The sequence below is a fragment of the Arachis hypogaea genome, chromosome 3, assembly GCF_003086295.3.
Source record: "Arachis hypogaea cultivar Tifrunner chromosome 3, arahy.Tifrunner.gnm2.J5K5, whole genome shotgun sequence".
Lineage (NCBI taxonomy): Eukaryota > Viridiplantae > Streptophyta > Magnoliopsida > Fabales > Fabaceae > Arachis > Arachis hypogaea.
Window position 1 is genome coordinate 5,468,374 of NC_092038.1, and position 26,288 is coordinate 5,494,661.

Here is a 26,288-nt window from a genome sequence, read left to right on the forward strand (position 1 = left end):
ATCCAAATCTTGCTTGATGGAATTGATTTCACCAATGTCATTCCCGGTTAAAACCAAGTCATCAACATATACTAGAATGGCAGTGAAGCTTTGAGATTGTTTCTTAATGAAGAGTGAATGATCATCAAAAAACTGCTTATAACCAGCATCCACAAGAGTCTGAGTGAGCTTAATGTTTCATTGCCTGCTTGCTTGCTTAAGCCCATATAGAGATTTTTGCAATTTACAAACCAAACCTGGTTGTGACACAGCCAAACCGGGTGGTATCTTCATATAAACTTCTTTGTCCAAATCTCCATGAAGGAAGGCAGTGTTGACATCCAGCTGTTTCAAATGCCATTTCTTTGCCGCTGCTAATGCTAAGATTACTCGTAGGGTAGTCATTTTGACAACTGGACTAAAAGTATCACCATAATCTACTCCTTGCACTTGAGTGAATCCTTTTGCAACTAGCCTCGCTTTGTGCCTTTCTATGGTGCCATCGGGATTGAATTTTACCCGAAAAATCCATTTGCAACCCACAGCCTTCTTGTCTTTTGGGAGTTCAGTGAGACACCAAGTTCTGTTCTGATCTAGAGCTGTCAATTCATCTTGTATTGCCTTTCTCCAACATTCATGTGCAGCCGCTTCCTCATAAGTGCTAGGTTCTTGATTTGAGGTGATGGCTAGAGAAAGTGACTTATATTTCGGGGTTAGTTTATCATATGACAAGTGTTGTGAGATAGGATATAAAGAGTTAGAGTTGGAAACATTGCTAGAGTGAGCTGTGTGGGTTGTCAAACAATGATAGTCCTTCAAATAAGCAGGCGGTTTCTTGACTCTTTCAGACTTTCTAGTAATGCAGTCATGTGTGATGTCAGAGTGTTGTGATGCAGGTGCATTATCAGTGTGTGGTGTGGTAATGGGTGAAATGGTGTGTGAGGAAATTGGTGAGTGCATAGAGCTTGAGAAATGTTCATTTGAATCTATGAGTGTGGTATGTGTGGGTGATTGCAAATGTTGTGTGGATGGTGTATCATATTGAAAAAGATCAATGCATTGTGGAGTATGAATGGGCACTTCAGAAATGTCAGTGCTAGTGGAATGTAAAAATGGAAAATGAGTTTCATAAAAAATTACATTTCTGGATATGAAAATTTCCTTTGATTTTAAATCAATAAGTCGAAAACCCTTTGTTCCTAATTTAAAACCAAGAAAAGCTGTTTTTCTGGCTCTTGGGTCTAATTTTGTTCTTGAATTTGTTAATGTGGAGGCATATGCAAGAGAACCAAATACTCTTAAATATGAAAGGTCAGGTAAGTTGCCATACAAAAGCTTATAAGGACTAGCATTATTCAGGTTAGTGCTGGGCAGCCTATTAATTAGGTGAATGGCGTGAGCAACTGCGTATTGCCAAAAACAATGTGGAATTCCTGATTGAAATAGCAGTGCTCTAGCAACACCTAAAATATGCTGGTGTTTTCTCTCTACAATCCCGTTTTGCTCTGGTGTTTCTACACAAGAAGTTTGGTGTAAAATTCCAGTTGATGCAAAAAAGGATTTTAGAGTGAATTCTGGCCCATTGTCGGTCCTTATACACTTAACTTGTTTTTCAAAATGTACTCTGACAAAATTCACAAAATTAATAACCAATTGTGATGCTTCAGATTTGGTTTTCATAAAAAAAATCCAAGTGAATTTGCTCTTACCATCCACCACAGTCAAAAAATACCTATGTCCTTCATTTGGAAGGGACAGAAATAGGACCCCAGATATCCATATGAACTAAATCAAAACAATCTTTTATTTTAGTTGTACTAAGATTAAAAGATAATTTCTTTTGTTTTGCAAAATGACATGAATCACAAGGAAAATTTGAAGCAATACTATCTATAAAAGGATAATACTTCTTCAGAAAAATCAATTTATGCATGGGTATGTGTCCTAATCTAAGATGCCAAATGTTGTTGTGCTCACTGTGTGAAGGTGTGGTGGGATGAGTAGTAGTAGTAGTTACCGCCAATGAAGCTTGCTTTGTTGGAAGAGGGGGAAAATGAGAGAATTCTGGTTCTCTACTCATTGTATATAACCCTTCTATACACTCAGCAATGCCAATCATTTTTGACGTGGATCTATCTTGTATCTCACAACACTTATCATTGATTAACAATTGACAATGTAAGTTTGAGGTTAACTTTGACACAGATATCAATTTAAAATCAAAAGAAGGAATGTATAAAACATTTTTGAGAAAAAAATTTTTAGAGAATGTGATTGTGCCAATGATGGTGCTAACAGTTTTGGTTCCATTTGGCAATATCACATTGATTGGATCAATATTTTGAAAACTTGCAAAATCTTTTAAGTCAAAAGTCACATGATCTGTTGCACCGGAATCAATGATCCATAGTGCAGATTTTGGAGTGATAATGCTCATAATTCTCGCATTAAAATGTAATGCAATGGTTTTACCTGGAGTGGAAGTGTAAATGGAATTAGTCAAAATTTGATTTGCATTATGAGGTTGTTGCTGCACACTTTTGTCTTTGATCAACTCTAACAAGGCAAATCTTTGCTCTGGAGTGAATCCAGATCTTGATATTCCAATGTTCTCTTGGAGACAATTGAGCTGGAATTGTTTGTCACTGAGTATATCATCATGCCCCTCAGTGATCACGTGATTGATGGTGGTGTTATGTTGCTGCCATTGGTAGAAGTGGGAGGAGTACCCATGCTTCTTATAGCATACATCTTCTGTGTGGCCTTGCTTGTTGCAATGAGAGCAAGCCAATGTAGCTCCACGACCTCTGCAATGGGAGGATCTGTTTGCCATGTTTGCCATTTTGAGAAATCAATGAATCACAGAGTAATAGGGATTCAGATCTTCTTCCTTCCAACTCGTTGATCGGAACAGCTATGTTCACCAAGAAAGAATCTTGCGAAATAGCCTCTCATCAAACTCTATTGGATGAGTTTGAAGGAAGAGGTAAGAATGGGGGAAAGAAAATGTCGAAAGAAAAATTAGGGATAGAAAGAGAATGGCAAAATTGGATTGATCTCAATTCACAACTTTTTCTTTTTTTTTGATTCACAGCTTGGTTGCTCTCCACGCTCACCGCACCATGAAGAAAATCTCATGCCCTAAGCTGTTCAAGCTGTGATGTTGATGGTTTGATGAATCAGAAGGGATTAAGAGAGGGAGAGAGATAGGTTCTTCTCATTATTGGAGAGAATGAAAAATCCCCCTTAGAAAATATTTGTTGAGTTATTATACCTTATATACTATGTACTTTTTTTTATGTACTCTCACTAAAAAATAATTACAATGGTAAACCTATTATTGATAAAGAAATAATCTAGATAACAGGAGGCTTTAATCAGATTTATATATTGTTGGGCCATCCGAATTATATATTGTTTTCGACTATTAAATTATTAATATTTAAAAATATAAAATAAAGTATGTTATTAAATTACTGAACTAAAAATATTAAATTAAAAAATTAATTTAATTAAAAAATAATAAATTATGATGCTTTTAATATTTCTCTTAAGTAATAATGTGTTAGATAAAATAAAAGAGATAATATTTTTTTATAATTTATAAAAAAGTTGAGCAATAAAAATAATGTTTCATAGGAGAAAAAAATCGATTACCGATAGAAGGAGTAATTGGTAAAAAAAAATTATTTAAGTATATATGTCTTTTTACCACATGAATAAGTTATAAAATATAAAAATAAATAAAATAAATAAAATAAAATTATGTTTTTTTTAATAAATTAAAAAAATATTTAGGACCATATAATTGATAGTAGATATAACTATTAGATAATAAATTACAAAAAAATATTAATAGAAATATTAAATTTGATTATAAAATAAAAGAGAAATATAAATAATAAACAAAATTTTGAAATTTAAAATTAAAATATTTGAGATCAAAAAATGAAGAGAAAATTTTGATAAACAACGACTTAAACATTAATATGATAAAAAAAATTGAATCAAATTTGAATTAATTAAATTAAATCATTGATATAAAAATTAGTTATAATTATTTGACTCAATAAAATAAGTTAAATAAATAAAAGATATCTTATAAATATGGTATGTGAAAATTATAACATTTTTAAAAATTATTAATCAAAATACATAAGTGACAAAAAAATTAATACAAGTTAAAATAAATTAATTTATTTATTATAGTTAAATCAAATAATTAATATAATTGATTAGTTATAGTTTATGTTATTAAATAAAATATTAAATAATTCGATATTTATCTAAATAAAATAAAATAAAATTAATTATAATATTTTTAAAAATTATTAATTAAAAACATAAGACAAAAAATTAATGTAAATTAAAATAAAATCAATTTATTTATTTCAGTCAAATCAAATAATTAATATAACTAATTAGTTATAGTTAATATGGTAAAATAAAATATTAAATAATTTGATATCTATCTCAATCTAATAAAAATTAATATAATTGATTAGTTATAGTAAATAACTTAATGTGGTCAAAAAAATATTCAATAATCTGATATTTTTTCAATCAAATTAAATAAATTATTAATTGTTTTGGCATATAAATCGTTACTAATGTGGTGTGAATTTTAAATCTCTCTCAGATTCATATCTTCTGACTTCGATCATATCTTTTTTTCGAGTTGTATATTAAAATTAATTATTAAAATAAAATAATATATATTAAATATAAAATACACGTTAAACATAAATTAAATAATTTAGTGTATAAATATATTTTTTTCAGTATAATATTATCTTTATTAGAAGCATTGTGCGCCTATATAAGTTTACCATTGTCTGAAACCTTGTCAATCGTCATGCATATAAATCTTGATGGACTCCTTAGAGCTTATTGCTATTCTTGCAGCCATTGTCTCATTCTTCTTTATCCACACATGGAGGTCTAATAGAAATAACCGCCTCACTAATTGGCCCTTCTTTGGTATGCTTCCAGGGACTTTATGTAATCTTTCCAATATCCATGATCACACAACCACCAATTTGAAGCAATGTGGAGGTACTTTTTTGTTCAAAGGTCCCTGGTTCACAAACCACAACTTTCTCATCACCAGTGATCCTATGAATGTGCACCACATTACTAGCAAGAACTTTGACAACTACATCAAAGGCTCTGAGTTCTATGAGATTTTTGAAATACTCGGAGATGGCATCTTTAACACTGATTCCCACAAATGGAAGCATAGTAGGAACATACTACATTCATTGTTCAGACAAAACTCGTTTGAGAGTCTAGTTGTGAAAACCATTCATAAGAAGCTCCACAGTTGCCTAGTTCCACTTCTCAATGATGTATCAGAATCAGGAACTGTTGTGGATTTGCAAGACATCTTTCAGAGAATCAGTTTTGACAACATCTGCTCCATAGTGTTGGGGTTTGATCCTAAATCCCTTCCTAACAAGCTCATCGAGTTCCCGGAAGTTGCTTTCGAGAAAGCTTTCAACATGATCGAGGATGTAATGTTTTACAGACACATTGTCCCAAGATTTGTGTGGAAGCTTCAGAAATGGCTCCAAATTGGACGAGGGAAGACCTATACTGAATGTGAAAAAATAATTGACCAATTCTTGCATCAGTGTATATCATCCACATTCCAAGAGAAAAGCAAAGTCAATTGCACCAAAGATGATGATGAACCAACATTTAACATGCTCAAAGCTTTTGTGGAGGAAAGTGGAATGGAACAAATAGATCGCAAGTTTCTAAGAGACAATGCATTGACTCTGTTAGCAGCTGGAAGGGATACAATTAGTTCAAGTCTCAGTTGGTTTTTCTGGCTAGTTTCAACCCATCCTCTTGTTGAAGCCAAGATCCTTGAAGAAATGAGAGCAAACTTTATAACCAAAGAAGAATATTGGCTCATCACTTCAAGATTAGAAAATCTTAACAAGCTAGTTTACCTGCATGGAGCTTTGTGTGAGGCATTGAGACTTTTTCCTGCAGTTCCTTTTGAGCACAAATGTGCAGTTAAATCTGATGTACTCCCTAGTGGACATCGTGTTAATGCAAATACTATTGTAATTTACTCTCCATATTCAATGGGAAGAATGGAACAAATATGGGGAGAAGATTGCTTGGAGTTTAAGCCAGAAAGGTGGATTTCTGAAAAGGGAAGCATCATACACATACCATCTTACAAGTTCATAGCTTTCAATGCAGGCCCAAGAAGTTGTTTGGGTAAAAATATAACCTTTATTCAGATGAAGATTGTCGCCATTGCTTTGCTCTGCAATTTTCAGTTTGAGGTGGTGGAAGGGCATAATAATGTGTGTCCATGTGTTTCTATTATTCTTCACATGAAACATGGCTTGAAGGTCAAGGTTACTAAAAGAGGTATTAATTAGATTTAGCTAGGGGCATCTACATGTTATGGACTCCATTATTGTACGGACATTATATATCATCTTGTCATATGTATCAGATAAATAAGTGGAGAAGAAATAAGCATATCATTAGCTGATGTAGTTTTTCATCATGGATCTTCACAAAGTTTGTATTTGATATTGATCATATATATATATATATATATATATATATATATATATATATATATATATATATATATAATATGAAAAATACAACTAGGTACATGCTAAAATCAATCATAAAAATTATTCATGAGTATGTAATACATATAAAAATATAAAATTTACACTAAAAATGAATTAAACTATACGTGTATATATATAAATATATAATGACAAATTTTAGTAACTTATTTTAGTGTGTAAATAGCATCTATATAAAAAATGACTATATTATATAATTGGCGTAACTGTCTACTTGTGTTATAGTAACAATGCCAGAAACTTTAACTAGCTAATAGATTAAATTAAATAACAAAAAATATTTTAGAAGTAAAACATTAGTTTAAATAACAATGTGTTAGACATAACATTTTAACCCAAAGTTTTAAATTAATGAGTTTTATGATTTTTATATAGAAGAAAGAGAATTAATATATGATCTATTCGAAGCTGCGATAGGTATGAGAATGATGCATAATTTTTTCTGTATCGGGAGAGTCGCGGCCGATCTACCTCATGGTTGGATAGATAAATGTTTGGATTTCTGCGATTATTTACTTCCAATTACGTAAATCAATAGTTCAAACCGCACTCAAAGGTAGAGCATTTTCCTTGATGGAAAAAAATGTGAATGAAAGATCCCGCTGAATTGAATAAGTGAAGTACTCCGGACACAAAGTATGGAAAGGTGTCTATAACCTCCCCCCCAGGACCTACTCCTCGCGTCTGATTAGCTAGTTGGTGAGGCAATAGCTTGGTTGGTTCGATTTTTTCGAGCTCGGCTATATTAGTTAGTGATTTTGGCTCAGTGAATTCTTTCTTTCGTGATGAACTGTTGGCACCAGTCTTACATTTTGTTTTAGTGGATCTTACGAAGCCCGGTCATCCAGGACTCTTCTGGTGTCGAGAGAATAGCAGGGATAAAGATTAAAAAAGAATTGATTTGATTCAAGTCATAATCTCTATGGGATTGGGCCCCTTTACCATTCTGTACAAATGGTTTTTTTTTATTATTTAATAATTCATTTGAACTATTGTGAGACTTTACTTTTTTATACTTAATATTTTAATATTCTATTGTGGTAAGTCTTTTTTTTATATATTTGGATACATATATAACCGTCTAAATTCATAGAATATTTAATCTATCTCATTTAAGGTATCAAGGGAATATAAAATACTCTATAAATAATAAATTATTGAATCAATTACTAATAAATATTTGTATATATTTATATATACTTTTACACATTTTCAAAAGATTGTGGCAATAAAATTAAGATATATGTCAAAATTTATAAGCGTCACTACATATGATATTATTGAGAAGTCGTTAATTATTTAACTAAATTACGAAGCAAAAGAGTTTAAGCTGTCAATTTAAGGTTGAAAGTAAGTTGAGTTGAGTCAAATTGGATCAAGTTCAAATTCGACACACAAAATTTGAGATTGGTTCACGATTCGACTCATTAACAGTCAAGCTTATTTTTTAAATTCAAGTTCGACTCACCAAAAGCTCATGAGCTAGCTCGAGCTCACGGGTTGACTCAAATAATAAGAACTACATAATTTATTATTTTATACCAATAAATTATAACTTATATATTTAAAAAATATTTTAAAAAATCAATTTTATATATTCTTTATCTAAAATAAATTATAAATTTTTTATTTATGTCCTACATTAAAATTATATATAAAAAATAATTAAAATTATTAATATATATAATTATTAATACATATATATATATTACTTTTTTATATGTATATTTTTTTTTGTTCATGGTATTTCCTAATTCGACAGATTAAGGATTAATCCGTCGCGGATCTAAACTCTATTTAAGGATTTGTCGCTAGTCAATAGGTTATTGTATGTACAAAGCGGGATTCAAACTCTCGACACTTGCTTAAGAGGACAAATGAAAATATAACCTTTATTCAGATGAAGATCATCGCCATTGCTTTGCTGTGCAATTTTCAGTTTGAGGTGTGGTGGAAGGACATAAAAATGTGTGCCCATGTGTTTCTATTGTGCTTCACATGAAACAAGGCTTAAAGGTTACTAATAGAGGCATTATTAATTAGATTTAGGGGCATCTACATGGTATGGACTCTATTATAGATTGTACGGACATTATATATCATCTTGTCATCTATTGTATAAGATAAATAAGTGAAGAAGTAATAAGCATATCATTAGCTGATGTAGTTTTTCATCATGGATCTTCACAAAGTTTGTATTTGATATTAGAGTTTTGCTAGGGAATTAATTAGGGTCTAGCCAATTTTTGTCAATTTTTTAATGAATTTGATTTTAAAATTTATCTTAATAAAGATAAGTTGATATATAAAGATATTTCTTCTGCTAAATATTATGATGTTTCTTTTTCATATTAAATAGATGTTTTTTAATGTATTTTTTAAATTTTTTGTATTACTAATGTGGATATTTCTATTTTTTTAAAAATTATATGATTTTTTTTTAAAATCTTATAGCTGGACATTTTTTTGTTAAGTATTATGATGTTTTTTTTATATTAAAGGGATGTTTTTTTATATATTTTTGCGATTGTTCAAAAACAACCCGTGCTCCATCACTCCTTTCTTGAACAACTCTTGAAACTGAACCAGATTGTACTTTTCGCAAAACTACACCACCTCTATCGACATCGCAAAATTGTTGGCGAATCCAAAACTAATAACACCACCAGGACCAGCCAAGTAACTGTGATTGTTGGCGAGCGATGGCGGCAAACTCCTTAGCTATGGGGTTCAACTTTGACAAAAGCTCCTCCAAATCTCTCATCTCCCTCTTATAACTCTCACCACAGTTCTCCCTATTTCTTACCGCATTAATCCCAACATACTCATCATTGTTGACCACCATCTGTTGATCCTGGACACCGTTTCTATCAAATCCATTTTGAATATGACCCACCTGAGCCTTGTAATTACCGTTAGGAACTGACACAACAGTATTTTCACCTCTATCTTGGTTGAATACACCGTTCAGATTTTCATCACCACCACCACCGTTGACAGCACCTCCACCTCCGCCGCCGCTGCCAGACTTTGCCTTTGATTTCTCCATCTCAGTGGTGTCTGATGAGACAACACTATTGTCCAAATTTTGACTGGAAGAACCAATTTATAAAAAAGCTTCCTCCTTTTTCTCAGCTTTCAGGTTTTGCTTCTTCGGCAGCAAATTTTTTGAGAGAGAGAATTTGTGTGTATTATTGTTGGGGATGTGCAGATTACTATAGAAGAGAAGGAGAATATTTTTATAGTTTTTAATTAGGTCTAATTAATCAGTTTTTAATTATTTAAATTTTGAATTTAAAAAATTTAAAATTAATTATTAATAATTATAATTAATTGAATTGTTTAATTTTTGGTTAATTACACACTTGTTTCTCTATATTTTTTTTGATATTATCATATATAATTATAAAAAATATAATTAAGTGTATACTAAAATTATTCATCAATATAAAATATATATAAAAATAAAATATAAAATACGCACTAAAAATAAATTAAATTATATATATAATTATATATAAATAAATAATAATAAATTTTAGTAATTAATTTGAATGTATCAGTGATATTTTTATAAAAAAATACTATATTATATAATTGGCGTAATTGTCTAACTACTTGTGTGCACTAACAATCCGAGAGACTTTAACTAACTAATAGTCTAACTACTTGTGTGCACTAACAATCCGAGAGACTTTAACTAACTAATAGATTAAATAACAAAAATATTTCAGAAACAATAGAACATCAGTTTAAATAACAATGTGTTAGACATCACATTTTAACCCAAAATTTTAAATTAATGAGTTTTCATTATTAAATAATCCATTTTCAACAATTGTGAGACTTTTATTTTTTTATACTTGATATTTTAATATTTTATTATGGTAATGTTTTTTTTCTTAGATTTGGATACTACGTAACGATCTAAATTCATAGAATATTTAATCTATCTCATTTAAGGTATCAAGGAAATATAAAATGCTCTATAAATAACAAATCATCAAATTAATCCTAAATATTTGTATATATTTATTTGTATTTTACTATTTTACATATTTTTAAAAGAATGTGATAATAAGATCAAGATATTACAGGTGAACGCAGATTGAATTGAATTAGATATAGCCAAAATTTCGATCTGATTTGCACTAAAATTATCAGATCCAATATCCATAGTTTTTAAGCTTGGATCTGATCCGATTTGCACATTTACAGATCGGATATCGTATATCAGATATATCCGCAAAACACAAAAATATTTTTAAAATCTTATTTTTATTAATAAAACTCCTATTTTCTACTCTTTTAAATATGTTATTTTTAAAATAATATTAAACATAATTTTCTTAAATAATAAAATTAAAATAATACAACATATACGATTATTATTAGTCGAAATAAAACATAAGAAGAATATTTAATTATTTATTTATTTATTTTTGCGGATCTGCGGATACGTATATACCGACATAAAATCTGCAATTCGAATCTATAAGTGTGCGGATCCGATCTGATCCGATCCAATAGTCTTGTGAATCGGATCTATATCTACAATTCTCAGATCAGATAAATATGACATATATGCAAAACGAATCCGATACATGAACTGATGAACACCCTTAGATATATGTCAAAATTTCAAAGCGTCACTACATGTGATATTATTGAGAAGTGGGCAGTCATTCAATTAAATTGCGAAACAGAAGAGATTAAGCTGTCATGCAATATTTTGGGATGTGTAGATCAATTAATTTACCGATCCGTTATCGGAAAATTCCATTAAGAGCGAACCTGAAGAGGGTGAAAACATGGAATCCAGTTATTAAAAAGAGTGGAGGAAAGGCTCCAGGGTTGGAAGGGGAGGTACTTGACAAAAGCAAAAAAATTAAAAAACTAGTGCTGATTAAATTGGTTCTCAATAATTTGTCAATGTATTACTTGAGCATGTTTACAATTACAAAGGTAGTGGCGGCAAAGCTTATGGCATTGCGATCAAGGTTCTTTTGGGTAAGTCGAACCGTGGGAGGGGAATGCCAACTATATGGGGTTTAACAAAGAATATGGGTGCTCGTGTTGAAGAATATGGGTCTTTTGCTTAAGAGGAGTAGTATCTGTTGTAAAAGAAAGTAGTGCGCTCGTGTAATAACTTTAATGGAAGTAGGCCTATTGAAAATCAATTAATAAGAAAGAAAGGAGTGTGTGGCTGATATTGGTGGCTTGAAGCATAAAGAGGGTAGAGTTGTTTGAGTTATATAAAGTGGGTTTGTAGGTTCAGGTTGGTGATGGGATGAAGGCTAAATTTTGGCACGATTTGTGGATGAAAGTGGAAAAACGTTCCATCTGTAAGGGCGGTGTTTGGATGGTTTCTAGTGGAGATGGAGTTAGCAATGGAGACGGCCTCTAGGGAGTGGGAGGAGAAAGCCTTACTTGAACGGATCTTATGTTATTTAAACTATAACTCATTGGTCTGTTAGATTTTTTTTTTACATGTGGTGTATAAAGAGTTATTAGGAGTGGAACCTAATATGTTTAGTTTTACCAAAAAGTTATGAAATGGGTTAGTTCCTCGTGTTGAGCTTCTTGTGTGGTTTGTTGGTTTGGAAAAATTGAACATTAGAAAAAGCTACGACTTGCTATATTTGAAATTAATTTGTTTTTTGGATGTAATAAGCCTTGGGGAGTATTTTAAATCGCTGGCAGTGGAGGGTACCGTGTGTTGGGTTGGGCCGAATGATGTAAAAATTTGTTTTGAATTATGGATGGAGAGAAGTCTAAAAAGGGATGAAAAAGAGGTGCCCATGACATTGTTCTTCGCTGTTACATGATGTATTTGGAAGGTGAGAAATAATAAAACTTTTAGAAAAGGGGAAATTAACTTTGACCTATTGAAAAATGAGGTTATAAATTGTGTTGCATTATAGACTAAGGAAAGGACTGAACGGCGGTTTGAAGAGTATAAGGATATGAGTATGATGTATATTCCTGTGGTTTGCAGCAGGGCACGAGGATGGTTCTCATGGAGGCTTTATGCTATGATAGTGATGTGATTTAGTATTATTCAGTTTCCTGTTCATTGATTGGTATCTTTGCTTTAGCTTTGTGTTGTTTTGTATTCTGTTCTTGGACTTGTTTGGTCTCACGTCCCTGTTCTTGGGAGTTTGTAAGTGTCATTCATATAAGAATTTGTTATTATTAGATAAGTTAGGTATGATCGTGAATTTGTTGATGGTCAATATGTGAAAGTGCAATTTGTTATTTGTTATCATCATAATAAGGAGTTATCGTTGAGAATGAGAATGGGTGGCTATTACAATATGGATCTCTATCTTGAGCTAATTAAGAAAGCGAACCACAACTGCTGAGTGCTAAGGAAGGCATGGAATAATTGCTCGAATGTATTTTGAGTTAGAGAGAAAAAAAAAAACGGGCCTGCTACACATACAAGCCTACAAGCATACAAGTTGGTCCAGCCCAAACAGAACTCACGCGCATGAAGAGAGATAACATGGCGCGTCAAAATCACGCGCTCAACATTCGAACGGTTACGTATGGCAGACTCTTCCACTTCTTCCACTTCTTCCATTTCTCAAGGCGCTTTCAAAACAACGAAACCCTCCCATTTTCGAGCGAAAATCAAAGTTCAAAATATAGAAATCGTAGTTCGAAAACTGCATCAAAACACCATCAAACTCTCCGTGAAGAATCTGAAGAAAAAACAAAGCAATAATACTCAACGTAAGTCCATTAAGATACTGTATATTTTACTTTTCTTCTACGTCGTTCTTCTAGCGTTTACTATTACTCTTGCTTCTTTGTTACACTGTTCTAAGTTCTACGTCGTTCTACGTTGTTGTTCTAAGTTCTCCTGCTATTTTTGTTGATTTTTGGGGGTTTATTCCGTATATTCGGGGGTGTAAACTGCTTAACCTTGTAATGTGGCTTGATATTGAAGCATGGTTGAGTGATATCTGACTAATATCTATACGCATGTATCTGAATAATATCTATGGGTGTATCTCACTGTTATCAATGGGTGTATCTTGCGGATATATTTGGGTGTATCTGACTCATATATATGGGTGTATCTTACTGTTATCAATGGGTGTATCTTATTGTTATCAATGGGTGTATCTGAGTCATATATATGTGGGTGTATCTTACTGATCTTTTTGGGTGTATTTTTAGTTTCGGAGAAAATGGCAGCAAGAAACCAAACTAAAGACCTTAAATGTGCCACACATCTCCTGAATGATAAGTTCAGAAACATGACTGAGGAGAAGAAGGCGATTGTGAGGGATCTTGGATTCGGTGGGTTGATGCACATCCCACCACTGAGGGTGGATCACCAACTCTTAAGGGAGCTGGCAAACAACTTCAAACTTGGGGAGAACAGACTGAAGACAAGATATGGTTCTTTCCAAATAACCCAAAAAAAAATAGGTGATGCGCTTGGCATCAATGCAACAGGTAATTAGCTCAAAATTATAGATGTATATTAAGTTGTTGCTTGGGTGTATATTAACTTGATGCTTGGGTGTATTTGAACCGACTTGGATGCTTTGTTGTCTTCCTTTTTGTAGGAGATCTATTTCCTGAGAAAGTTGACTATAAGAAACTTTCTGATGATGACAAAATAATTTATAGAAGATTCCAGGGTAAGACCCTCAAAAGTCTTACCGATGAAATGATGGAAATCGGCGTTGGCAACGAAGAGGAACACCTGATGTTCAAGAGGATATTCATCCTCTACATACAGATGGCGTTCCTTTTGCCAACGACGATAAACAAAATATCGCCCGTGCACCTAGCCCCAATTTTTAAGATGGACGGCATATCGGAGAGAAACTGGGGGGGCATGTTTTGACCTTCATGGTCAAGGGCATCACAAACTATCAAGAGAAGAAGAAGAAGGCAATCAATGGCTGCCTCTTCGCCCTGATGATAATCTACTTTCATCTTTCAAAAAACAAAGGCAAGAACAGGGCTGAAAGACCACAAAAGCCATGGATTGCCAACTGGACTAAGGAGCAGTTGGTGGAAAGAATGAATGCAGAAAGAGAGAAAATTTTGGTGAGTAATCATAATAAGTTGGTGTATTTTATTTACCCGAATGGTGCTAACTAAAATATCTCATGTTTCAGGGGATTGTGAAGATGGTAGAGACAAGAGAAAAAATGATAAAAAAAGAAAAAAAACAAGAAATAAAAAAAAAACAAAAAAAAGGAAGGCGAGCCCAACATCGTCTTCGGAGACAGAAACTACTGACAGTGACACTTCTACCTCTGAGTCTGAGGCTCAAGAAGACTCAGAGGATTCGGGAAGAAAACACCCCGGCAAAAAGGGGAAAAAGTAAGTACCATACTTGGGTGTAATTTCTTTTTCGGTTTGGGTGTATTTTATTTGTCCACGTTGGGTGTATGTAGCTTATTAAGCAGGGTGTGTTTCGTTTGCTGCGTTGGGTGTATATTGTATATTTAGTTGGGTGTATCTCGTGAATTCATTTGGGTGTATTTTTGGTATGTTCTAAATGACAATTGTTTGCCTTCCAGAATGGACTCAAGAAAAAGAAAGCAGAGGCAAGACGAGTCAGATTCTGATTCAGAATCTGAATCTGAACCAAGTGATGAGTAATGTCCTGAAATTAATACTCCTTTCTTTTGGCTTCGTTATAAAGATTTCGTGTATTAACTGAAGTGTCTATTATTAACTTATAGGAGCGAAGAATCATGGCCTGCGGAGAAGGAGAAGAAAAAGAAAGAAACAAAAACAACTCCAAAAAAGTAAGCAATTCTTTGGATAAAATTCTGTGATAAAATTAATTTTTTATTTCTGATTGGTACTGTTTTTTTTGCACCCAGAACACCACAAAAAAAGAAAAAAGTTGTTGTGGAGGATTCACCTCCTGAAGAAGATCAATACTTTGACGGGTACAGTACCTCGTAAGCTATACTACGGTCTATCATCGTAATTATTTTTGTTAACGTCTTATTTTATGAATGTAGTGAGAGATATGAAATATCAAGTGACGAACTTGATGAATGGTTAAGGGAAAACGTTGATAAATCTGCTGCAGAGGGGTATGTCTTGCTGGGCTGTGTATTTGAGATTTTGGTGTCTTTTGTTTGCTAATAATTGTATCTTGTTTCGCAGGGAGAACCAAGCTGACCTGCGATCGACAGAAGGTCGCTATGTGTCCTCTGAAACGTAAGAAGCTTTATTATTTAATAAAATCTTGTTATCATGATTTGGATGTATTCTGTGAAACAATTTGGGTGTATTTTGTGGATCAAGTTGGGTGTATCTTGTTTACTAAGTTGGATGTATATTTCGTTTGAATAACATGAAATCTGTTTAGACTACCGGCTGTGAACTTGGGAAGTGATGATCCTTCCTCTCAAGGACGCACAGAACAGAGTAGTGTAAACTAGCCGTCTCAGAGCATGTAATTTCTCTTTCAAATAACCGTTACTTTTGTTCTTCTAATAACTTCTACTTCTAATTCTGTATATATTTTTTTTTAGAAAAAAAGCCCTTTATTATTTTATTCAAGAAAAAAAAGGCAGCAAAAAAAAGCAAAAACTGCAAGTATGTAAGTTCTCAAAAAACAAAGCCCGTCTTCTTTTTGAATTGTTCGGGTGTATTTTTTGATCTTCTTTGGGTGTATTTTAGGTTGACTCCGACTGATTCGAATATGATGGTTGTTAAGGAACAAACACCGTCGGAAGCGCTTGCAATGTGAGTTTTCCAAGAATATTTCAACCTTATAACCTTATTATTTTCAAATACGTTGTTAACCTTTAATTTTTATTCTTGTTTAGAGTTCCGATCCAGTTTTTTGTGCCGGCATCCCAACAAACAACCACTGACGCAGATTTCGAACCAACCCCTATGCTACAGATTGAAGGGGCTAGAGAAACATAAGAAAATAGTATTGGGTGTATATTTATTTAGGGTTTGGGTGTATATTTGCTAACAGTTTGGGTGTATATTCTTCCTGATCAATTTTGTGTAACTGTGCAGCACTCCTGAAACCCCCAAACAACTTGATGAAACAAAACCCAAGCTTCCCCCAGCTCCAACAAAAATGTAAGTTCATCAGACTAAAATCAATCTTTGCTTATCATCCGTATATTCTTATTCTTACTCTTATTCTTATACATAATGACACAGTCATCCAGCCGCAGAAGACGCTGCTGCCCTGTTGATGATGGCACGGACAGCAACCTATGTTCCTAAAACAGATCCAGGGATGCCATCATTCAGCCTCGGATTGACAGATTCAAGCCAGGAGGGGGCGTCAACACAGGAGACAGAAAGGGAAAAATCTCCAGAAACTGCAACTATGCTAGAACAATTAGACAGTTGGGTCCAAAAATTAGCAAGCAGTGCGGCAAAGGGAAAAGACGAAAGTCCACAAATTCAGAGGGAGACTGGGGGAGAAAGTTCTGCAAAGTTTGAAACTCCTGGGGGAATAAATCAAATTCCGGATGATGTGAAACAAAAGTGCTACATCTGGGGGACGAGACTGAAGGAAGATGCAAAAGGCGATACTGACGAGTATGAGGAGATATGCACTCTGATTGGCCAAGGAGAATACATTTTGATGAGAACGCACCTTGCATCCCTCCAGGCAAAAAGTGATATAGAATCTCAGGTAATTTTAGACTAACATTAATGTTTTTACACCAAAGTTAACTGCAATGTTTATTAATTTAAAATTGATTTCTAGATTGTATCTGCCATCTGCCTCATCCTAAACCAGAAAAATGAAAAGAGGTTTCAGGAACAAATATACTGTCTCCCCCCCGATATTGTGGTAAGTGTTACTTCTACGAACTTTGGGTGTATTTTATGCATTGATTTGGGTGTATTTTTTAGCTTAGATTGGGTGTAAGTTGTGTATTTTCAGTATTTCATTTCTTGTATCGCAATTCTTGCAGAGCATGGCACTTTCGGATCACCCAAGGGGGGAATTCATATCCCCGAAAACGAAAAAAGAATTCAGGGTGGAAGCCTACCCGAGTTTCATTCACTTCATAGATAGAAAAAAATTAAGTTCGCATCCATATGTAAGTTTTCGTTTCGTAAATTTGTTAGTACGCTTATTTACTTATATGCCAAATAAAATAACAGACTGTTGAAATGTGGCAATCCTTCAGATTTTTGCTCCTGTTTGCCACTCGGGACATTGGTGGTTATGGCTGATAAATACAACAAAGTGGAAATGTCAAATACTTCACCCGCTACACAAAAAAGCTCCAAGCGATGAGAGAAAGGACATTAATAAATTCACTGTAAGTTGCCTCTGTCTTCTTTACTTTAATAGATAGGTCTATTTCGAAGGTTGTGTTGGGTGTATATTCCATATTCAGTTGGGTGTATCTTGTCCTTTCATTCAGGTGTATTACTGATTTGTTTTGGTATTTAAGGGATATGTATTTTCAAGATTGATAACATATGCCGGCGGGAAACCTCTCGAGAAAGGCGAGAAGGAGAAGGAAATTAAAGCCTCATATGTTAAAATATCAGGCCAAAAAACAAGATATAAATTTGTGACTCTGAACATTAAACTTTCCTAAATGAGATTTGTAATTTATTTTCTTCGTTTTCAGCTATGACTGCGCTATCTACGTAATGAAGTGGCTTGAGTTAATTGAGCCGGAAACCATTAAAAATGGAAAGTATGAATGGGATAATTGGACACAGGTAACTGTCTTTAGAACTATATAACTCTGTATTACTTTACTGAATTAATATTTCTGTTTAAACATAACATACTTTTTAATTATAGGAGGAGGTGGACTACTATAGAGTGGAGTATGTTTCCCGGATACTATTCAGTGAGATGAATAAACAGAGAGATCGGGCAATTAGAGATAGTAGTGCTATAAGGCTGTCGAAGCCATCCTCTGTATTATTGAGTCCGTTTTGTCAGATTAATTCTGCTAATATAGAAACTGGGTAATCCAACTGCTGGGTAGTTTGTAAATTGAACAAATGATGTAAATATTTGCCATTTATCAACAACTTCTATTCCATGTATATTTTTTCCGATAGTTAAACTATCTGTGATGGTAAACTGCCTGTGATGTATTCAAAAGCTGTATTACAGGTGGTAAAATATGAAGCAAAAAATAAAGGCATATATAAACGTAAATTATAAACTGTTACACCCAATGCAAGTCTAATAATACACCCGAGGTTGAATAAAATATACACCCAACTGTCTGTGCTGTATTCAAAATGAATGAATTACATGTACTAAAATATGAAGAAAAACATCAACTGAAATATACGCCCATAACCTGTGAATTTTTACAGCTTTTGTTCTATATGTATCTATATATGTGTCTATATGTAAATTGTGAATTAACAAAAATACACCCAAAAGAAACAGAGCTTTTACACCCATACTCTTTATAACTATACACCCAAAGAGTTATCCCCTGCTGCTGTTACCCTGAGCTGATAATTTATAACTTGTCCCTGATATTGACTGTAATTTGAATGCGCCGCTGATGCAACATCAAACAGGTTTATCTGAATATAACACTCCCGCATTAGCTAAACTATTAACTAGAAAAATAAACTCAATCGCCACAAATTTAAAGAACATTACATTTACCTCGCTTAAAACTTTCGTCTTCTTCTTCTTTGTGGCATTTGCAATCTGTTTCTCCAGCTTTGAACCTAACCTGTTTTTTGGACGTCCTCTTGTTCGAATCCTTGGCGGGCTTTGAAGCTCGTTAACGGATTCCAAGTTGGCGTCTTCGTGGGATAAAGAAGATGTCCCCTTCCTTTTGGCTTTTAATGCTTCCATCTCGGCCATGACGTTATCGTACGCACGGTGCAGAATTGCAGTCAGCTCCTCCGATTCGGAGGCAAATTCGCAAATATTTTGCGAACGAAAAACCAATTGGTCGAACCTCTTGCTTCTTGGCTCCATTAGTGGCTCGTCGTGGCTGCTCTTGATGTGTGTGTGTTGCCTCTTTACCTTCTTGCTCCATCGTTCCAGTATGTATCTAGGGGACACTTGGCTTACTTGTTCGAAGCTTAACACGCTTAGTGCGTGACAGCACAGTATCCCTCTCGACTCGAATAATAAGCATTGGCATTTTACCTCGGCTGCAACTGAGTCGTAGGTAACCGCGAACTTGTCGAATATTGAGCTGGAAACTTGTTCTCCGACTTCGTATACTGAATAGCCTAGAGCGGAATTCTTTAATCTGGTGATGCAATTCGCCTTTCCTCTGAATTGGGCTTGGACTTCCCTAAACTTTGCGTGAGTGTACGCATCTTGAAACTGAGCTTCGATGGAGGATTTGGTTGCACACGGTATGACCGTATGAAAATCTGCAGCATCTAATTCTCTCTCTGCTTGCTCCCTGCTTCCGAGGCAATTATCGTACTGTTTGACGAACTGAATGAGCGAGCTGTTCCGGGTGATGTACTTGTTAAAAAATGAATGCATGCTCTCACTCCTTTGTGTGCTTCTCATCCCTGCCCAGAAGTGGTGATCCAGATAGATAGGAACCCATATGTGACGGTCTTCGTACAGATCTGCATAATACACCCAAACACACTCTGTAAAATACACCCGAGAGATCGTACAATTTACACCTCTGCTGCAGATTTTAAAAACACATTACCTGAAAGCCACTTGTTGTCCGCAAGACCAAAATTCACCAGAAAATCGTTCCAATACCTATCGAATGAGTCTTTGCTATGAGAGTTCCAAACAACATGGCTCATTTGTTGTTCGATATCGGCATGTCCCTTGTACCCATTTAATTTGCTTGGAATCTTCTTCATGATGTGCCAAATACACCAGCGGTGAACTGTTGTTGGCATACAGGCCTCTAAAGCCCTTTTCATTGATGCGCACTGATCGGTGAGAAACCCTTTCGGAGCGTTTCCTCCCATGCAACAAAGCCAGCATTGAAATAACCATTTGAATGATTCAATTTCTTCGTTCTTCATCAAAGAGCATCCGAGAAGTGTTGACTGACCGTGGTGATTCACCCCGACAAAAGAACCACAGACCAAATTATACCTGAAACGAATTACCATGGTCCAGAATGCAAAATCATTAGGTACACCCCAACAAATGCTTCGAATACACCCAATGAAACAGCCAATATACACCTCTGCTGCGGATTCGTAAAAATAAATTAATTTAGCATCATAAACAGGGACAATTTGTTACCTGTTTGTATTGTAGGTGGTGTCGAATGAAATGACGTCTCCGAAATACTCAAAGGTGGCTCTGCTTCTTGCGTCGGCCCAAAAAGCCAGCTTAATCGATTGATCCTCCTCGAGTTCGAGCTCAAAAAAGAAATTCGGATTCTTCTCTTTCATTCTTAACAAATATTTCCCGAATTCCTTTGCATCTTCTTGTTCGGAAACATTCCGCACTTCCCTGGTAATGTAATTCCTCACGTCCTTTTCGATAAAATTTAACTCGCGGTGACCCCCGGCGGCCGCAACAAATGATTGGTAGGTTTTGCTTGGTCTGATACCGGCCTCATCGTTATTCTCTATCGTACGACGAATGGACATGCTTAGTTCCCTGTGCTGTTTGAGCATCTCTGCTTTGCTTGGACAGCAGGAGTGTGAATGATCCAGCACAACCTTTGAAATGATCCAAGCACCGACATCCTTCAATGTGTGTATATAAATTCTTGCAGGACAGTTTAAACCGGCTGTCGGATTGGTCTTCTCGGTTGGAGATATTTTAGATTTCAATTTTCCCTCTCTGGTACATATAATCAGTTGATTCTTAATCTCGTTTCCCTTCCTATTTGTGCATCGAACTCTTGTAGAGAAACCTGCAGCCTTGGCGTAGTTCCTGTAAAATTTTCCGGCATCTTCAAGGGTGGTAAAGGTCATTCCGACCTTCGGAACAAGCTCGTCATCAACAACCGAGAGAGGCTGCACAATACACCGTGTCAGAATTGTGAATACACCCATAGATATGATTCAAATACACCCAATCATGTCTAATATGATACACCCGAACCGCAACAACTCAACTACAGAATGACCTTTAAAGCCATAAACTGTCAATACACAGGCTGCAGAATACACCATGTCAAAAACTAAAAACACACCCAATCATGTCTGATATAATACACCTGAACAACAACAACTCAATTAAAAATAACAAAAAACCAGTAAAGTGTATATACACCCACACTTCTAGCTAAAATACACCTAAAGAAGAATTGATCTACACCCGAACGTCTGCTATAAATTCCAGGTAATTAATCAATGTTGAGCAATTTTTAAACTACACAATGCTATACAAATTACTGTAAATCAAACCTCAGGAACTTCGTTAGATTCAAATTCATAATCCACTTCGCCTGGATTCAGCAGACAATTTGAGCTTGAAGGATCCATTATCTTCAAAACGACTTCAAACTTTGATTTCAGAAAACAACAAATCAAAAGAGAAAACGAAGCTCGAGTTGCAGAGAGAGAAAAAGATAACGTAAACGAAGAACATACCAGTGAGAAAAGGAGAGGAAAAGATCGATGGAGAAGAATGAGGGAAGACGCGCGAGAAGAAGAACAACCAAATCTCAAAATAACGAAAACGAAGAAAGAAACAAATATTTTAAATTTGGAAGTTAGATATACGCGGGATATTATATAGCGCGTGTATTCAATGTACGTGGAGGAGCGCGTATTTTAAATTTATTGTTTAATAAATTTGTAAAGCATACAAGCCCTAATGGCTTGTATGCAGAGCTTTTTCGAAAAAAAAAAAACCTCAAAATTTATTTTATTTAAGATTTATTAATTGTTATAATAATTAATAAATATTAAATAAGATAAGTTCGAATTATTTTTAGATGATTTTATTTTATTGACTATTTCTATTTGGGTTATTGCCTTTTATATGAGGGCAGTTTGGTGTGTTTTGGGTGTTGGGGGTATTTTGGTGTAATTGTTGGGACTTGTTAAAAATTTATGATCTATAATTTATTTTTTACGACAATATTAAAAGGGATAAATTACGAATCAAATAATGTTTTTTCTTCATTTGATTAAATAGATCCACTCGACATACTTGATGCTATTTTAATTACCCTAAACGAGTCAGTTACAACGAAGAGAAAATATTTTGGATTTAGAACATATATTATAAATATTTAAAGAATCACTAGATGTATTTAATTTGTTGTATTTCCCGTTTAATCAAATTTTTTAATGAAAAATCTAACTACATTACCAACAAAAAGATAAAAAAAATATATAAATCTCATTTATATTCCTTTTCTAATTGTAATATTGTCGATTATGTTACGTGTATACCAAAATTAGCCACTAAAATCAGTCATTATTATAAAATATATGTTGGAATATAAATACACATTGAAAATAAATTAAATCATATATATTTATACACAAATATATTGGTAACTGATTTTGGTATACTAATAATATTTTAAATACTTATATGGCATATTTTATCACACAAGCTCTACCAATGTCAACTAAATTCGTAATGTATAGAAAATCACAGTATATTTTATACTAATCTTATTTTTTCAAATGGTAATTAAATAATATAATCTCATCTAGACTATCATCACCATTTACTTCAACAACAATCTAGGAATAATCTAATCGAATAAATATGATGAAAATGTTTAAAATAAAAAATATCCTACTAACATCTTCGTTTTTGAAACATGCATGCCACATGAGCAATGCCATCTAACCATAGAATGAAGATAGAATGAATCTAGCTAACTGGATGCATGTTTCAGTGTCTTGGTGAAGATAAATTGCTACCACCTTTCGGGTTTTAGTTGTTGGAATAAATCAATTTTCATATCCCAGATCTTCCATATTGAATCACCAAAAATATAACATAATGTGGAAGCGTACCTGAATTCATAAACATGAATCATACAATCAGAAGAATTTAGATCTTGTGGTTCTTTCGATCTTCCTCGCCTTCTGTATTCTTAGGTGGCTGAACCGTAACTCTTTTTGATGGGGAAAGAGCAACAAAAGCGGCTTTGGTATATTGGGGACCGAAACCCTGAAGGTCTATTTATATTTGAGCATGGCACCCATTAAACCCTTAAGCCCAAATAAAATAGTATCTAAAGCCCAAAAGATAATATATCTAAAATCCAAAAAGATAATTATCTAAAGAACAAAAGATAATATCCGGTTTTATTCTCATTTAATTCTAAATCAAAAGTAATAATGACTTATTCAATTAGCATTTATAACAATAAATAAGATCATCATTATATAAGTCATTTAATTTGAAATAACATTATTTGTGATTATAATTGATATATGTATTGCCCACAAATAAGTTAGGCATCAGTTGAATATGTCTCTTATTATATTGTTGCATGCTTCTACATTCAGTTGTTTGGCCTTTTATGCTAAATCATGGTGCGGCGTCTTTAATTAATAGGCTAATACCCAATAATCTGTGCTCCATAGTCCACGGTTTCATATATAATGTAATCCGTTAAAACAATCAAACATGAGAGTACCAAAATGTTGTAAGCGACAACTATGTATTTGTAATAATTTACATAAATAAAAAGAGGATAAATTTATAATAAAAATTCTTTTGGAATAATCTAAAAAGTTTGTTTTCTAATAATTATTTTATATACTTAAAAACCCTAAATTTCGCCATCTCATTTATTAACTTTTGTTAATAAACACAAATGAAATGAAACTTATTATGTGGGTTGTGACTTGCGAGAGGCCAGTTTCAACTAATGATTTATTTTAAGCAATTTTTTTTCAGCATTGATGCCTATAATAATGGAGCAGGCAAAAGTTGGAATGTGTCACTATTTTATTAAATTTCGACATGTGTTGGAACAACATTTTGGATATTATTTAGATTAGAATTTATACTTAAATTTAAATTAGATAATTATTTTTGTGATTTTATTTTTATTTGTTTTACATCTATAAATAAGTGGTACTTTTTATTTATTATATGCGACACACACTAAATACATAGTAAATATACAGATCCTTTTTCTAACATGGTATAATATGTTTGTTAAACGGTTAAATAAGATTTTAGTTTCTAAGAATAGATTAAAACACTTTTTTGTTTCTAACATTTTTCTTATATAAAATCGTCTCTAAAATTTAACTTGATTTTAAAATTGTTATTCAAACTAAAATATCATTTTTCTTTTTCACCAAAATAATCAATTTCTATTCTTTTTTTTTTCTTCGTCACAGCACCATTTTTTTTCTTTTTCTTTGTCACGGCATTAACAACAATAACAATAAAATAAAAAATAGAACTAATGTAATAAACATAAAAAATAAAATCAGAAATAGAAATAGAAACAATAGTAAAAAAATAAATCTGTATTTCAAATATCAAAGAATTAAAACACAATTCATTTCAACTAGCAGCAACAACAAATTAAAAGAGAAGAAAAGAGAAATTATCACTATCTCTCTCAACTCCAAAAAACACAACAAAAATAGAAACAAAAGCAGAAGAATCAATAACAATAATGGAATCAAAAGCAAAAGAATGAAATCAGAATCAACAACAACAATGGAACCAGACAAAAAATAATGTGATTAACAAAATCAGCAAATCAATCATGTAATTAACAAATTAAAAGAAACAAAGGTGGAAGAATCAATGTAATTAACAAAATCAACAAATCAGAAGCAGAATTAAAACTCTAGGAAAAGGCAGCGGCGAGCAACTAAGAGCAGCGGTGACATGTGAGGAGCGGCGGCGAGCGGGGAGTGGCGAGGAGCAGCGGCGAGCGGGGAGTAGCGAGGAGCAGCAACGAACAACGAGCTAGAGAGAAGAAGGAGCAGAAACAGTGATGCGACGGATGTCCTCCCTGGCCGATTTGCTGGCGTCGACGTCCATCCTCTCTCACTGGCGTTGACGTCCATCCTCTCTCACCGGCGTCGTCACCACCTTCCCTTCCCCCTCCTCCTTCTTCTTCTCTTTCCCATTCCATGATTCTCTTTCTCTCTCTCAAGTCTCAACGTTCGTTCTTTTTCTTTTTTTTATTTTATAATTTTTTATTAGGGATAATTTGATCTTAAATTTTAAGATTTAAGTAAAAAAGACAATTTTAAAACGAAAATAAATTTTAGAGACGATTTTGTATGCAAAATAAAGTTGAGGACGAAAAAATTGTTTGACCTATATTTTAAAGATAAAAATCGTACTTAATTATCCTTATTTGAAAATATTTGGTAAACAATAAAAAATTAATTTAAAAAAAATTAAAATTATTTTATTCTATATTTTTAATTATTATCAGAATAATTGAACTAAACTTTGAATACTATCTCGCTAACATTAATTACGACATGTTTGTTATTATTATTTGTAGACTTCTAGCATTATACATCTTTCTAATTGCTAGGTAGTATTAGGTGGTTTTTCGCATACAAAATTTTTTATGCCATAATCATAATTAAGATTTTGTTTTGGTGACTAATTATGATATAAACATATATTATGTTAAATATATTAAGTTATTTAATAATATCAATTATTATTTTTATATATAAAAATATCTTTATATAAATAATTACGTTAACATTAATAACATTCAAGATATATGGCTGCTAAAAATTGTTCATTATTGAAAGTGAACTTCAGAGGTTACTACTAATATACCAAATAGACTAATT

General features: G+C 33.2%; 1 protein-coding gene across 1 annotated transcript; it reads left to right on the forward strand.

Annotated features, from left to right (window-relative positions):
- The first annotated feature begins 4,850 nt into the window (after nt 1-4,850).
- LOC112771972 (alkane hydroxylase MAH1-like) lies at nt 4,851-6,380 on the forward strand. Its single transcript, XM_025816841.1, has one exon. It carries the CDS (start codon nt 4,851-4,853, stop codon nt 6,378-6,380), a length of 1,530 nt encoding a protein of 509 aa, XP_025672626.1.
- Nucleotides 6,381-26,288: the final 19,908 nt, after the last annotated feature.

Coding starts and splice junctions, on each gene's coding strand:
- LOC112771972 (XM_025816841.1), top strand. CDS start 4,851: ATGGACTCCTTAGAGCTTATTGCTATTCTTGCAGCCATTGTCTCATTC.